This window comes from Coenobita brevimanus, chromosome 82 (genome assembly GCF_032717465.1).
Source record: "Coenobita brevimanus isolate Jiangsu-jjx chromosome 82, ASM3271746v2, whole genome shotgun sequence".
Taxonomy (NCBI): Eukaryota; Metazoa; Arthropoda; class Malacostraca; order Decapoda; family Coenobitidae; genus Coenobita; species Coenobita brevimanus.
This window is the reverse complement of record NC_137035.1, coordinates 2,659,877-2,677,575: the sequence shown is the minus strand read 5'-3', so window position 1 is coordinate 2,677,575 and position 17,699 is coordinate 2,659,877. Positions and strand designations below refer to the sequence as shown.

The window sequence follows — 17,699 nt, the reverse complement described above, 5'->3', positions numbered from 1 at the left end:
TTTTGTTGGAACTTAATCAGTCACGTCAGGAAATGTGGTCCTAATGTACACCTGATGTCTGGTTGAACTACACTACATAACAACACACAAATTACTATGTTTTTTAGTCACATAAGTTGATAATAATATTACAAAATGGATGAACGGCGCTAAGGTAATATTATTTTAATTCTGACGTCATTTCAGGGAGTTGTTGGCAAATGTGTCAGGTTGTGATACTAAGAAAAGAAACCCTTGCAAGTAAATAATTCGTTGAAGGACTTTTTGTGGCTGTCTCTGGTATCATTATTAGGTAATTTTGGAGGCTGGTATTCCGCCTGAAGGTGGTATAGAATGGGCTCTTTGCGTATTCAAGGAATAGGACAAAATGATCTCTTAAAGAAAAATAATCGCAAAGATATCACTCTCGTAATTTCTGTGTGCGTGTGTCTCCCTGGCCCAACATGGATGCCAAAGACTGCCAATTCTACTTTCATAATTTCAGCAGCAAAATCTAGACCTGTGGCTGTTTTTTAGCACTGCTTGAGGTATTTATCGCTGATAATATATGGTAATTAACCCTCCTGATGTGCTGTTGTGGCTGTGTTAGTGAAAATAAAGTCATATAAAAGTGTAGTTGAAACACGGAGGTTATCTGACCTCGTCGAGTTGAAGCAATGAAACAGCTCGACCAAAGGCGTTTTTTGCATTCTTCCGACACCTCGAGGTCTCACAGCATTGCACAGTTCCCAGATCTCAGTGTGCTGGGCATTTACGAATTTATATAATCATTATAACATGAGCGATCATAAAATTAAGGGTAGTTGCATAAGTATTTGCGTTCTTACAAACATTTAAACTCCGTGAACTCTAAGCTCACTCTGAACTAGGAGCGTTAGTTATTTCTATGATTTACTATCAGGGCAGGAGGATAATATTCTTAGTTTACTTGGTAACTCTGTGCAGCTCTTTATTTTGGCTTAAATAATCTTTATTGGCTACAAAGGCAAAATATAAGTGATGTAAGTATTGTAATATCCATATACCCACCCATCTGTACCAAAGAAATAGTCCAGAAAGATAAAATAATGGAAATATCATCATTTTTATGTTGGCCACCGAGGAGGGAGGATGACAGGGACATGGCCGACGCTGGCGGGAAAACGATTGGTTTCCATGGCAACGCAAACTCAACTCGCATATCAAAAATATTTGCTGTTTTATGAGTGTGTGGGTATGGGCAGGTGTAGATGGGAGTTGATGGGTGTACTTCGGTGTGGGTAGGGATATATGGGTGTGAGTGGGTGTAAGTGTACTGGGATGGGCGTTGATGGGTGTAGATGTGTGTGTGGGTGAGTGTCCGTGGTAGTAGGTGGACGTGGATGAATGTAGGTCGGTGTGGACGGGTGTAAGTAGGTGTAAATGGTCTTGGCTGGGTGTAGTTGTGCGTAGATGCGTGCAGCAGTTGTAGATTGATTACGGTAGATGTATGTGTGTGTGGATAGGTGTAGTTGGGTGTGGGGTGCATAGGTGTTAGGGTTTGTGTTGGTAGTAACTGGTGTGAATGGCTGGGTGAAGGTGTGAATGGCTGGGTGTAGGTGAGTATGGGTGGGTGAAGTTCGGTGTTTGTGAGGGTAGGTGTGTTTTTAAGTCTGTAGCGGTTGTGAGGAGAAGGAGAGGGAATCCAAGGGTAAGATGCATAGTGATAGACTGACTGGGAGTGTGGTGACATGAGGTTGTTGGGGAGGAAGAAACGAAGAACGAAAACGAGTTGGACAGATAAGATGAGCGATAATTCAAGAGAAGGAGGAAGTGTGCAGTGGGAAGAGGTGTCGTTGCTGAGTAGGGATAAAGTCTTTTAGAAGTCGTTTACCCGAGACCTCTGCTGATAGTATGCAGCGTCAGACTAGTGGCGTAGCAGGCCACTAATGGGGCCAAGTCCTAATCTGGGGGGGCCAGGGTGTGGCCATGTCCTAATCTGGGGTGGCCAATTTGGGGCCATGTCCTGAGCCAAGATGTGGCCAGGTCCTAATCTGGGGGGACCAGGGTGTGGCCATGTCCTAATCTGGGGGGGGAGGGGGGGGCCATGTCCTAAGCTGGGGGGGCCAATTTGAGGCCATGTCCTATCCTGGGTGGGCCAAGGTGGGGCCATATGGAAATCTGGGGGGGGGGGGAATGTCAATCAATCTTTAAACATTAAGTTAACATAAATGTCAAAAGTGGAGAGTAGGGAGGGGGCCAAGGGTCTGGTTTGGGGGGTCCCCAGCCCCCCTCCCCGGCTCTGCCACTTCGTCAGACGAGGTAATACTTGCTAATATTTATGCTCACGTTCTCTTACCAGCGTCTCAGGTGGCGGCCACGGCACCCCAACAGAGGACATCAGTCATCACCTGTACCCAAATACCCGACACTGGATCCGATGGCTTGGCTGTATACAACTTCGTTAATAAGGTATGTTTGGTAGCACTGTTTTTTATATATACATACATACATACATACAATACATACATACATACATACATACATACATACATACATACAATACATACATACATACATACGTACTACAGCGTACAGTACTCTATATACATATAAACTCAGCATTTCATGTAGGTGGATGTGGAGGGACATTGATACACAGGAAGTAAGAGTGGATAGAAAGTCATGCTTGTGGGCGTAAAATGTTGGTGGATTTGGATAGATAGCCATGCCTATGCATACACCCATCTTCAACCCACCCAACACCTACCCACCCATCACCTACCATCACCTTCCCACCCATCACCTACCCATCCATCTTTATCTACCCACCCAACACCTACACATCCATCACCTACCCACCCATCACCTACCATCACCTTCCCACCCATCTTCATCTACCCACCCATGATCTACCCACCCATCTTTACCTACCCACCCATCACCTACCCACCCATCTTCATCTACACACACCCACTCACATTGATCATCACCAAGTCACATCCATCCACCAGTGGCGTAGCCAGGTCTTGATAAATGGAGGGATGGAGGGAGAAGGAGTAGCCAGACCCTCATCTCGGCGGTGGGGGGGGGGGAGAGGAATAGCTATAGACTATGCACATTATAAATAAAGCGAAGTTTAAATGGTTGACCAATGGGGGGGCGGCAAGGATCTGACTGAGGGGCCGTGTACCCTCCATATCTACACCACTGCCGTCCACATCCACCCACACCCACCTATATCCATCCACACCCACATACATCCATACATACCCACATAAGTCTACCCGTTCCCACATACATCCATTTACACTCACCTACTCACATATACAAGCACCAACATTCATCCATGCCTACATACTGTACACCCACATACATCCACCAACAACCACATCCATCCATCCACAAACATCCACCCAACACCACAGCCACTCGGATTTAGCAAAGCCTACCTACACCCACTCACAGTTACCTACACTGACCTCCTCATACCAACACCCAACTGAATTCATTCACAGTTAACTTCACCCATTCACTGCATAACCTCTCAAGTCAAACTATATCCACCTACACCCACCCACTCTTACCTATACCACCCAACACCCACTTAAAAACCTCTACACCTACCCACACCCACGTACACTCACACCCACCCTCTTCCCTCGCACCTCTTCCTTAGCGATATATTTCTCGTATTTCAGCTTAGTGTTCTCGTCTATGACATTAATATTGTTTTGATCCCGAAATAATTTGTATCAGTATCATACAAGTAGATACTGAAGGATTATATGCAGAATAAATTAGTATAGAAAAGGTATAACAATAATACAGTCCAGCGTCTGCGTTGCCATGGAGACCATTTGTTTCCCCGCTTACACGAGCCACCTCCCAGCCACCTCTCGTCACGGTGGCCGACATAAAAATGACGATATTTTCACTATTTTATCGTTTAGGTCTGTTTCTTTGGTGCAGACGGGTGGCTGTACCGATATTACAATACCGACAATACTTATTTATTGTCTGTATGGTTGAATAACGTTATTTAAAGCTAAAATGATGTGCTTACAAATATTACCAAGTGTAAAAGTACCCTTGATCTCTGATTTCGGTTCGAGATTAAACAGATATATTAAAAACCGCTGGTTTCTCTGACATATTTCGTCCGTGCTGTCTTAGCGGTCATAATCTAAAACCATTCTGTGAGATATTCTTGTTTTTCGGTTGACTGAATTCATGACATGCAATTTCCTGAGACAGCCTGTGATCTGGTAATTGTGTGGGGTGATGCGAGGGTGTGAGGGATGTAGGGCCGTATTCGTAAATGATCTTAACCATTTCTTACGATAAATATTCATCTATAGAAGTGAATCGGTATCAGAAATCGGTCTGTATGGACGTATTTCCAGCTAAATATTCACCCTGGATTGGTTGTGAAATGTTTGGGTGATATACGAGTGAAAACAAAAGGCTTCTGTACACAGGTAAAGGTCGAGAAATTTTATGAATATTACGTCATATTTTGTTGGAACTTAATCAGTCACGTCAGGAAATGTGGTCCTAATGTACACCTGATGTCTGGTTGAACTGCACTACATAACTATACACAAATTACTATGTTTTTTAGTCACATAAGTTGATAATAATATTACAAAATGGATGAACGGCGCTAAGGTAATATCATTTTAATTCTGACGTCATTTTGAGGGAGTTGTTGGTATGTGTGTCAGGTTGTGATACTAAGAAGAGAAACCCTTGCAAGTAAATAATTCGCTGAAGGACATTTTCTGGCTGTCTCTGGTATCATTATTAGGTAATTTTGGAGGCTGGTATTCCGCCTGAAGGTGGTATAGAATGGGCTCTTTGCGTATTCAAGGAATAGGACAAAATGATCTCTTAAAGGAAAATAATCGCAAAGATATCACTCTGGTAATTTCTGTGTGCGTGTGTCTTCCTGGCCCAACAAGGATGCCAAAGACTGCTAATTCTACTTTCATAATTTCAGCAGCAAAATCCAGACCTGTGGCTGTTTTTTAGCACTGCTTGAGGTATTTATCGCTGATAATATATGGTAATTAACCCTCCTGATGTGCTGTTGTGGCTGTGTTATTGAAAATAAAGTCATAAAAGAGTGTAGTTGAAACACGGAGGTTATCTGACCTCGTCGAGTTGACTCATTGAAGCAGCTCGACCAAAGTCGTTTTTAAGTTCGTCCGAAACCTCGAGGTCTCACAACACTACACAGTTCCCAGATCTCAGTGTGCTGGGCATTTACGAATTTATATAATTATTATAACATGAGCGATCAAAAAATTAAGGGTAGTTGCATAAGTACTTGCCTTCTTACAAATAATTAAACTCCGTGAACTCCAAGCTCACTCTGAACTAGGAGCCTTAGTTACTTCTATGATTTACGATCGGGGCAGGAGGATAATATCCTTAATTTACTTGGTAACTCTGTGAAGCTCTTTATTTTGGCTTAAATAATATTTATTGGCTACAAAGGCATACTATAAGTGATGTAAGTATTGTAATATCCATATACCCACCCACCTGTACCAAAGAAACAGTCCAGAAAGATAAAATAATGGAAATATCATCATTTTTATGTTGGCCACAGAGGAGAGAGGATGACTGGGTCGTCGCTGCTGTTGGTCTCCATGGCAACGCACACTCAGTCACACCCGAAAACACTCGCAGTTTTGGTTTAAGTGAGTGTGGCTGGATGTAAGTCGGTGTACGTGGGTATGGGTGGGTGAAATGTGGTTTGGTTGGATGTAGGTGGATGTGGCTAGGTGTGGGTAGGTGTTGGGGGACGTGGAGGTGTTTGTCGGTAGATGTGGGTATGGGAGGGCGTTAGTGGATGTGGGTGGGTGTAGCCAGGTGTGGGCAGGTGTTTTTGGCAGAGGTTGGATGTAGGTGGGCATGAATCGATGTAGGTGGTTATGGAGGGGTGTCTGTAGGTTTGAGCATTTGCATGTGGATCTGGATGGGTGTAGGTGAATGTGGGTATGTTTAAATAGGTTTAGATGGATTTATGAGGGTGGGGTGGTTGGGAAGAAATGGAGATACCAAATGCAAAATGGAACGTGGGATATTTACTGTGAGTGTACGAAAAGGAGGTGACTGAGGGAGAAAGAGAGGATGACAGAACGAGATGGAAGGTTAAAGTGCTGGAATATGTAAGGGAGCTTGAGGGTGTGTCCTGGGAAGAGGGATTGCTACTGAGTAGAGATATAAACTCCTGAAGGTCAATTTTTCGAGAATGGATGCGGCGTCATCCAGGAGCAAGAGCTTGTAAAACGCTACGCTCAAAACCCGCCACATTTCACTACCTGACGCTGAAGGGGGCGACCAAAATAACCTCCTCAGAGGACATTAATCTAGATCAAACTCAGTATGTCAGCTGTTGGACCCGAAATGGTTGATTGAGAATGCGCGAAGTTGCGTTATTAAAAAATTTCAATGTTCGGAGTTTTATTGCTACATATACACTGTACTTAAATTATACATGCATACTAGAGTTAATGTTGGTGCGTATGTACAGTAAGTGGGTGTGGATAGAGAGTCTTGCCTATGTAAATGGGTGTGGATAGACAGTCGTGCCCATGTGAGTGGGTGTGGATAGACAGTCGTGCCCATGTGAGTGGGTGTGGATAGACACTCGCACCTATGTAAGTGGGTGTGCCTGTGTAAGTGAGTGTGGATAGATAGTCGTGCCTATGTAGGTGAGTGTGGATAGACAGTCTTGTGTTTAAGCATACATATAGGAGCGGAATCAGTCATACACACAGTCATACCCATCTACACCCACCCACAACCACTTATACTCACTTATATCCACCTGCAATTACTCATAACCACCTACACGCACCTACACCCACTTCCACCCATCTACATCTACCCACACCCATGTAAACCCACCTACACCCATTTCCACCCATCTACATCCACCCATACCCATGTAAACTCACCCACACCCACTTCCATCCATCTACATTCACCCACACCTATGTAAACCCACCCACACCCACTAATACCCACTTCCGCCCATATACATCCACCCACACACGTGTAAACCCATCTACACCCACGAGCACCCACTTCCACCCATCTACATCTACCCACATCCATCCAAACCTAACCACACCCATCCATACCTGCCCGCACCCTTCTACACCCATTCACACCTACCCACACCCATCCACACCTACTCACACCCATCCATACCTGCCCACACCCTTCCATAAATAGCTACGCCCGTCGACACCTACCCACACCCTTCCATAAATAGCTACACCCGTCGACACCTGCCCACACCTTTCCACATCCATCCACACCTGCCTACAACCTTCCACACCTACACACACCCATCCAGATCTACCCAAAACCTTCTACATCTATCCACACTTTTCTAAACCTATCCACACACTTTCAGACCTACTCATACATTTCCACACCTATCCACACCCATCCACACCTACCCACATCCTTCCACACCTACCCTCACCCATCCACACCTACCCACACCCATCCATACCCACCCACACCAATCCACACCTACCTACACCCTTCCACACCTATCCACACCAATCCACACCCACCCACACCCTTCCAACCCTATCCACACCAATCCAGACCTACCCTCACCCATCCACATCTACCTATACCCATCCACACCTACCTATACCCATCCACACCTACCCCAACCCATCCACAACTGCCCACATCTCTCCAGATCTACCCACACCCATCCACATCTACCTATCCGCTTCCACACCTACCCATCTCCTTCCAGACCTACCCTCACCCATCCACACCTACCCAAACCATTCCACACCTATCCACACCCTTCCACACCTACCCTCTCCCACCTAAACCTACCCACACCCATCCACACCCACCCACATCCTGCTACACTACACCGTCCCATAACCTTCGACACCTACTCACACCCATCCACACCTGCCCACACCCTTTCATACCCACCTACACCCATCGACTCATAACCACATCTTCCACATCTACCCACACAATTCCATACCCATCCACACACATGCACACCTACCCAGATCCATCCCCAATTACCCACACCTTTCCACACCTACCCACAACCTTCCACATCTACCCCCACCCATCCACACCTGTCCACACCCTTTCACATATACCCACACCCATCCACACCTTCCCATCCCTTTCCACACCTATCCACACCCAACCATGCCTACCCACACCCATCCACCCTTACCCACACCCTTCCACACCACATACCCATCCACACCCATCCACACTACCCACACCTATCCACACTTACCCACAATCTTCTACACGTACCCACACTCTTCCATACCCACCCACACGCATGTACACGTACCCACATCCTTCCACACCTACCCACATCCTTCCAGACCTACCCATACCCTTCCACACGACACACCCATCCACACCTACCCACACTTATCCACACCTAACCACAATCTTCTACACGTATCCACACTCTTCCATACCCACCCACATCCATGCACACCTACCCACATCCTTCCACACCTACCCACACCCTTCCACATCTACTTTCCCACAACCTTCCACACATGCCTACACTCCTCCACATTTACCCACATCCATCCACACCTACCGACACCCTTCCGAACCTGCACATACCCATCCACATCCTTCCACACCTATTCACATCCTCTCACACCTATCCACACCCATCCATACCTAACCGACACCCATCCACGCCTGCTCCCACACTTCCACATCTACACACACCCATCCACACCTAACCACAATCTTCCACAAGTACCTACGCCGTTCCATACCCACCCACACCCATCCAAACCTGCCCACACACCTCCAGACCTACCCACTCCCATGCACAGCTAGTCACAGTCTTCCCCACGTACCCACACCGTTCCATAGCCACCCACACTCATCCACACTTACCCACACCCTTCCCTACCTATCCACAACCTTCCACACCTACCCACATCCTTCCATACCTACCCTCACCTATCTACGCCTGTCCACACCTTTCCATACCTACCTCCACCCATTCACACCTGCCTACACCCCTCCACATCTACCCACACCCATCCACACCTACCCATCCCCTTGCACACCTACCCACACCTATCCATACCTACCCACACCATGGCACACCTATCCACAATCTTCCACACATACCCTCACTATTCCATACCTGCCCACACCTATGCCCACCTACCCACACCCTTGTACACCTACAAACACACACACACACACACCTATCCACACCCACCCACACCTATCCACACCGTTCCACACCTACCTACCCAACACCTTCCACACCTGCCTACACCCCTCCACATCCACCCACACCCATCCACCCCTACCGACACCTTTTGACATCCACACACACTCATCCACATCCTTCCACACCTATTCACATCCTTTCACACCTATCCACACCCATCCATACCTAACCCACACCCATCTACACCTACCTCCACACTTCCACATCTACACACACCAATCCACACCTACCCACACCCATCCACATCTAACCACAATCTTCCAAAAGTACCTACGCCCTTCCATACCCACCCACACCCATCCATACCTGCCCACACACCTCCAGATCTACCCACACCCAAGCACAGTTCATCACAGTCTTTCACTCCTACCCACATCCTTCCATACCCACCCACACCCATGCATACTTACCCACACCCTTCTACACCTAATCACAACCTTCCACACCTACCCACACCTTCCCATACCTATCCTCACCCATCCACACCTATCTAAACCCATTCACATCTGCCCACACCTTTCCACACCTACCCATCACATTCCACACCTACGCACACCCATCCATACCTACCCACACCCTTCCACACCTATGCACACCCATCCACACATATCCACATCTTCCACATATACCCACACTCTCCCATACCCACCAACACCCATGCACATCTACCCACACCCGTGTACACCTTCACACACACACACACACACACACACACACACACACACACACACACACCTATCCACACCCTTCCACACCTATTCACACCCATACATGCCTACCCAAACTCTTCCACACCTACCCACACCCATCCACATCTACCCAATTCCATCCACGCCTACCCACACCTTCCATACTCACCTACACCCATCCATATCTGTTTATACTCACTCATACCTGCCCACATCCATTAAAACCTACCTACACCCTTCCATATCCAACCACACCCATCCACATCTACCAACACCCATCCACACCTGCCCATGCCCTTCCACACCCACCCATACCCATCCAAACTATCCCCACCCATCCCCACCTACCCACAAGCTTCCACACGTACCCACACCCTTCTATATCCACCCACATCCATCCAAACCTACCCACACCCTTCCACACCTTCCCACAACATTCCATACCTACCTCCACCCATCCAGACCTACCCACACCCTCCACACTTACCTACACCCTTCCACACCTGCCCAGACCAGTCTACACCTACCTACACCCTTTTATACCTACCCTCACCCATCCATACCCACCCACCTCCATCCACACCTACCTGTCCCCTTCCACACTCACCCACACCTATCCACACCCTTCCAAATCTATCCACACCCTTCCATACCTATTCTTACCCTTCCATAGCTACCCATACCTTTCCCCACCTGCCCACACCCATCCACAGGTGCGCCATCCTACACTCTACTATACCCATCCCCCATTTACCTATTTACATACACCCACAGCAATTTATTCCCCCATTTATTCCTTCGACAATATTTTTCGTGGTGTCTCGGCGAGTGTCCAATAGCAAATCATAACCCCCCTGTCCTGTACGGCGTAATTTAGTTCATATTTCAATAATAGATGGCTCTGTTGCAGGTTTCACGGAGAGAACGGGAAGTTTCTGGCGGGAACGTGACGTCAGCCAGGCGGGAACGTGACGTCAGCCCTACGTGGACCAATCAGCGATCACTCAAGCTCGATCAGGGAAGCTGCCTTATGTTGTGCTGTTCCTGTACCCCCCCACGGAGCTTTATAACTATGCTTAAGACGAATCAATCATACGTAAAGGATCTTATCTCGCTCATGCAGTTTTTGCCTCCAGATCAAGTAAATAAAAATGATATGTTCTGTATTGTATTTTGCACGTTATTAACTATTTTATATACGTTACCCAGTGTGTTTAAAGTTAGGATAAACTTAAAAACAAACGATCGTATGGCCATTATATACTTAAGAATGTTTATAAATACGTCTGTCTGAGGCCCATTTTTCAATAAACTTGATACTACTGTTTGTCATCCATCGTTTTACTTCGTACCCATTGCTTTAGTGGTAGAGCCTGGTTCATGACTAACACACTAGGTGGCGCTGCATGTATCCTAAAACCACTGTTAGCTCGGCATTTTGAGGGAGGTTTGAACAGGATATCATAAGACCCTGTTGCTGAGCTGTGGACCATAGTTCGTGACTTTTACAATAGATGGAGCTGATGGCTCTGTGTTGGCGGGAACCTCAGGGAAGGGGTCTTATGTTTTCCTGTTGACGAAAAACTTAGCTCGGTCGAAAATGTTTGATGCTCTCCCCCTCCCCCCGTACATACCGGCAGACAGCCCTGTTTTATTATTTTTTTTGGCGTTTTTATATAATTTTATGACACTAAAGGATTATTAATAAAATACTAATTGATACATTAATTTTATTTCACATCAAAACGCCCCACCCACACCCATCAACACTTCTTTCCCATACCTAATGACACACACCCACCTACACCCATACACACGTATGTACACCCCCTGCTACATACAAACTTACGTACACCCCACCTACACCAATATACTGTACACCTATGTACCCCTCGTACACACAAACTCACGTACACCCCTTACACCTACATCCACCCACATACACCCATCTACACTTCCTACGTGATCAGATTCAAGGAGGTTTTAGCAACAAATTACGATATGATACACAGCTTAAGTGTAAAGGAATTTATGAATACTTCTGTTACACTTACCCACCACACCCATTTTCTCCCGCACCCACTTACATCAACATACACCCACCTACTCCTACCCACACATACCTGCATCCACTTACATCCACCCACACCCACTTCTACCCAAACACCTGCATCCACCCACGCATCCACCCACATCCACGTACACGTCAGGTAATTAACATATCCAGTTAACTTATTTTTTTCATGTGATAAATGACACCTGTCTTGCTGAGGAGCCAGAGATGCATGGGTTAGCACATTCAGCTAAAAAATAATAGCCTCAAGTTCGATTCTTAGGCTGGTCAGACTGTTGGACATGATTGGTTTCTTTCTTGTCCTTGTTCACCCATCAGTATAATTGGGGACCTGGTTGGAATATCAACTACTATGATTTGTAGTCTAAGGGAAAACACCTGGTGAAAATTGATTGTTTTAACCCTTTGACTCCCAAGACGTAACTCTATTTAAGTCTTGCCACTTCAGCATGATTTTAATCAGTTACGGAAATATTTTTAAAACCAGATAGAATTAGATACTGTATAAGTGTGCGAGGGTGTGGGAGTGTTCGAGTGGGTGTGGGAGTTCTTGAGTGTGCTTGAGTAGGTGTAGATGTGCTTGTGTTGGTATGGGTGTGTCTGAGTGTGTGTAGGAGTGTTTGAGTGCTTGTGGATGTGTCTGAGTGTGTGTGGGTGTGTTTGAGAGGATGTTGGAGTGTTTGAATAGGTGTGGGAATGTTTGAGTGCGTGTGGGACTGTTTGAGTAGGTGTGGGAGTCTTTGAGTGCGTGTGAGTGTGTTTGAATGTGTATCAGTGTGTTTGAGTGCGTGTGGATGTATGTGAGTGTGTGTGGGTGTGTCTGAGTGGGTGTGAGTGTACTTGTGTGTGTCAGTATGTTTGACTAGGTGTGGGTGTCTGGGGGAGTGTGGGAGTGAGTGGTTGTGGGAGAGTTTGAGTGTGGGTGGTTGTGGGTGTGTGTTTGAGTAGATGTCAGTGTACCTAGTTGTGTGTGTGTGTGTGTGTGTGTGTGTGTGTGTGTGTGTGTGTGTGTGTGTGTGTGTGTGTGTTTGTGTGTTTGTTTGTTTGTTTGTTTGTTTGTTTGTTTGTGTGTGTGTGTGTGTGTGTGTGTGTGTGTGTGTGTGTGTGTGTGTGTGTGTGTGTGTGTGTGTGTGTGTGTGTGTGTGTGTGTGTGTGTGTGTGTGTGTGAGTATAAGTTGTTGTGGGTGGATGTAGGTAGACGTGGGTAGGTGTAGGTGAATGTGGAAGGGTGTGGGTGAGTGTACAGTACGTGGGTGTGAGTGGGTTTAGCGGGTGTGGATATGTGTGAGTGGGTGGAGGTGGGTGTAGCTTGGTGTGGGCAGGTATACGTAAATATGGGTACGCATATGTGGGTGCAGAAGGGTTTGGGTATGTGTAGGTGGGTGTAGGCAGGTGTGGGTTGGTGTGGGTGGGTGCAGAAGGGTTTGGTGGGTATGGGTGGGTATAGGTGGGTGTGGGAGGGTATAGGTGGGTATGGGAGGGTATAGGTGGGTGTGGGTGATTGTATGAGGGTATGGGCTGATGTAAGTGGGTGTGGGTGGGTGCAGATGCTTATAAATGGGTGTGGGTGGGTGCAAGTACTTTTAAATGGGTGTGGGTGGTGCAGGTGCTTATAAATGGGTGTGGGTGGGTGTAGGTACTTATAAATGGATGTGGGTGGGTGCAGGTGCTTGTATGTGGGTGTTGGTGTTTGTAAGTGGGTGAAGGTGGGTGCATTTGAGTGCAGGTGACTGTAGGTAGCTGTCAATATGTCTGGGTGGGTGTGGAAGGGTGTAGGTGGATCTCAGTGGGTGTGGGTAGGAGTAGGTGGGCAGAAGTAGGTGTAGGCCCACCGATCCAGCTCAAAAAGCTTAAGTTGAATAAAATCATTGTGGCAGCAAAATAAATAAATAAACATAATGTCAGTCTGAAGGTGTTAATGTTACCAAATCCTTTACTAGAGCAAATGACTGGATACTTATTACTTCTGTCACCTATAACTCACTTTCTGCTGAATAAAATCATCTGCTGTTGGTCAGAACAAAAATACTGGATGTGCTATTCAGAAATTACATGATCTCATGGTACTATAGAGATGTAGTTGGTTTGTTTTCATCTGACGAAATTAGGCCACTCCAACAAGTCAAATACTAAGCCATGGATATGTGGAACCTGATGAGCAATAGTCATGGGACAGAAGTTTGTCTCCTTGGTTACCACTGTAAATGATTTTCCCTCTAATTTGACTACATCTGTTCATTAACTATGCTGAAACAGGTCTAGGAATATTCATCAGTTGCAGATCACTGTGCTATAGTATTAACAGTCTCATGTTCCAAAGACACACAGCTAAATATAATCATCTGGTGTTAGCTGGCATGAAACACCATACCAGTTGTGTCCATTATGAAAGGATTAATGCTAACAACAAGAACACTCTCAGGCCCCAGTACATACTCTCAACTGCATACAATCACCTGGCTTTTGCAGGATATAAATTACAAGAGTTGTCCCAATCATAAACTATCTCGCTCAATCAGGGGATGTCTTTCGCTCAATTCATGCTACCTTCTGGTAATAACTGACTTCATTAACCCATTCACTACAAAGACAGATACTGGAGAGTGACGCCTTCATGTGGTGCCACTGATACAGCCTGGCATCAAAGTCCATTCTTTCTCCAACAACAATACAGAACAATGAAGCCAGGTAAACGTAATTCTTCATACTAAACCCTTTATTAAATTCAAGATCTTCTTTGTAACATTACTGCAAACTTCACTCAGGAAAATACATACAAGCTGAGAAACAATGAGTATGAAAAGAATGAGAATCTTTAAAAATTCTGGGTACTGGTACCTACAGTATGTTTTAACCTCTACAGTATTGGTAGTAGGTAGTGGTGACCATCATCCACTCACCTAATGGAGTGCTGCCCATTTCTTCATTAGGTGGCTACACTGACTGACAAGACAAATTTCTTCTAACCCGGTAAATCATTTACATTGCTGGAGTGTAACCATACTCTTACAGCCAAATAATGGTGATGTGGAGCCTACTATGGTTCCCATGTTAACTATGCGGAGAAATGCAAATGTGGCATCCATCTATGAACCAAATCGACACACAATTCCCAGTAACTCATTATGGAGAGGTGCCGTCCACCACACGAGAACACTAGGTCACAGCAGGTGACGGCTGTACAGAGCTGACTGCTGTCCTGTGGTTGATGGGTCTGCTTGACCAGACACACCAGGGTTGCTCTGCTACTACCTCGTTTAGACTATGGCTACACCTTTTATATTTTATTTGTGATACTGTCAGATAACTAGTCAGCTCAAGGGACATTTCTCAAACTGGATAACATAAAGCCTTCATTAATGACTGGTGACACCTTTCATATTTTATATTTTGATTCCTTCAGATAACTAGTCAGCTCAAGGGACATTTTTCAAGCTGGATGGGTTACATAAAGCCTTCATTAAAGCCTATGGTGACACCTTTCATATTTAACCTTCTTTCCTTCCATCCTCGTCTGTCTTTCTTTCCTTCATTCTTTCCTTGTCCTCCTGCCTATGGGTGACTTTACACTCCCTCTTCAGTCTTTCTTTCCTTCATTCTTTCCTCTTCCTTCTGCCTGTGGGTGACTCTACACTGAGTGACAAGCCAAGTGGTTTCCTGTACACCAGGAAACCATTTACTACGCTGGGTGGTAACCATATAACAAATTTTGGCACCTGGTGGTTTAGTGGGTAATTATTGCGCTCCAATCGGATTGAGCCGGTGAAAGTTTATATCCAAGGGATGATTGGGGTTGATAGCTCATGTAATGTCACTCAGGGATGAGTGAGGCTGGTCACTCTCATCTTAAATGTCGGGACCAACTGCCTAGCCTCGGGCTCCTACGCTCCTCATGGGGCAGTGCAGGATTGGATGATGGATGGATGGATGGATACCTTCAGATAACTATTCAGCTCAAGGGACATTTTTCAAACTGGGTGGGTTACATAAAGCCTTCATTACCTACTTGATTACTAGAGATAAAGCCTTCATTAACCACTTGATTACTAGAGATAAAGCCATCATTAACCACTTGATTACTAGAGATAAAGCCTTCATTAACCACTTGATTACTAGAGATAAAGCCTTCATTAACCACTTGATTACTAGAGATAAAGCCATCATTAACCACTTGATTTTTAGAGATAAAGCCTTCATTAACCACTTGATTACTAGAGATAAAGCCTTCATTAACCACTTGATTACTAGAGATAAAGCCTTCATTAACCACTTGATTACTAAAGATCACATCTAAGCTGAATGAACTGTCTGGAGATACCAAGAGCAAATAAAAAATGGCATCATACTCAAGAGGTTAACTACCTGACTAAGAAGACCTTTTTGTTTTATCCTTGATAACTTAAGTTAATTATACTGTATTCAGTTTACTGAAGACTTTTCAATATCGTGAAGCTAGAGACTGCCTTCATCAATGTTGTGCTGTCTGAGATGGCCTTCATCTATGTTGTGTTAGCCCCAGATTTTTGTCAGGTGAGTGGAGATTATTCAATATGGGATAAGGTTAAGCCTTCAGTAATCAATTCACTAATGAAGAATGTTTTTTCTAATCTGACAGTAATTTCTAGCTCAGTTAACAGCCATGTTGATTTGATAAGTAAACAAAGAGGCTCATTCCTAACTCATAACTAAGGCCCATCACACTGCAGACACCTATGACTTAGTACTCAAGTTGTGAAAGTGGCCCAGTTCCATCAGGTAAAACAGACCATAGATCCTTCCTACACTGAGTGAAATAATGTGGGGATAGCAAGAATTAAAAACAAAGCACCTTGAACTGGAAGGGTAAGATACAGCTCTCACTATCTCATAACTACTAGGTGCTCTCAGCAGGAAACAATCAGCTACAAGTACATATAGTCATGACCAACGACCGAGACTCACACTGCTACAGATCATAATACACATTTCAGATTTCATTTCTTCCTACAAGTTTTTAGCTACTGTTGGGATATAATCTGCTGGTTTGTCACTTGGTTTAATTTTCAGTCCACAGAAAATATCAACTGTACCAGAACTATGGTCTGCCTCATTATGGGAATCTTAATCTAATAAAACTGCCTGATGGCTTCAAGAAGGGTTAGGCCTGCAGTCATCCCTTGTTTTTTGCAGTTGTTAGTGAACAGAAACCTTTGCATTTCAAAAATCCAAACCAATGAAAGCCATCTAAACGAGCCCCACAGCCATAACATAACTATGTGACCGCTTGAAAAACATTCATAGTCTTCACTGTACCCCAGATAATCAACAGACATTAAAATGTGCCACACTGAAGTATAATTTCAGATGATTTAACAACAAATACTGTTACATCACCTCCAAATATGCCTTAAACTAGTGTACTTTGTGATGCTTTTCTCATCTGCGAATAGTCAAAGCTGGCAAAATCTGAACTGCAAAAAAAAACATGTGATGACATCAGCCTATCTACTACAAGAGGATTATTATGACAGACAGTCAGTTTTTGCTGCACCTCAATCTTCCCTTGGACTATGACATGCTACCACAGAATTTATATCCAGGTCCACAATTTTACTGCCATGAGGGTCACTAAGGTAGACAATCAAATTTTGTCATGTCTCAAGTTTCCCCTAGTGTACAACATTCAAATTTACATCCAGGGTCATTT

At 45.1% G+C, this 17,699-nt stretch overlaps 1 protein-coding gene across 1 annotated transcript in view; it reads left to right on the top strand.

Annotated features, from left to right (window-relative positions):
- LOC145409657 (substance-K receptor-like) overlaps positions 1–16,971 on the top strand; it is an 80,567-nt gene extending 63,596 nt beyond the window's left edge. The window contains exons 11-14 of the mRNA XM_080280008.1: positions 2,321–2,430; positions 10,850–11,080; positions 16,466–16,543; positions 16,891–16,971. Coding sequence (XP_080136134.1) covers positions 2,321–2,430; positions 10,850–11,080; positions 16,466–16,543; positions 16,891–16,971 — 500 coding nt within the window. The remainder of the gene's footprint in view (positions 1–2,320; positions 2,431–10,849; positions 11,081–16,465; positions 16,544–16,890) is intronic.
- The last annotated feature ends 728 nt before the right edge of the window (positions 16,972–17,699 follow it).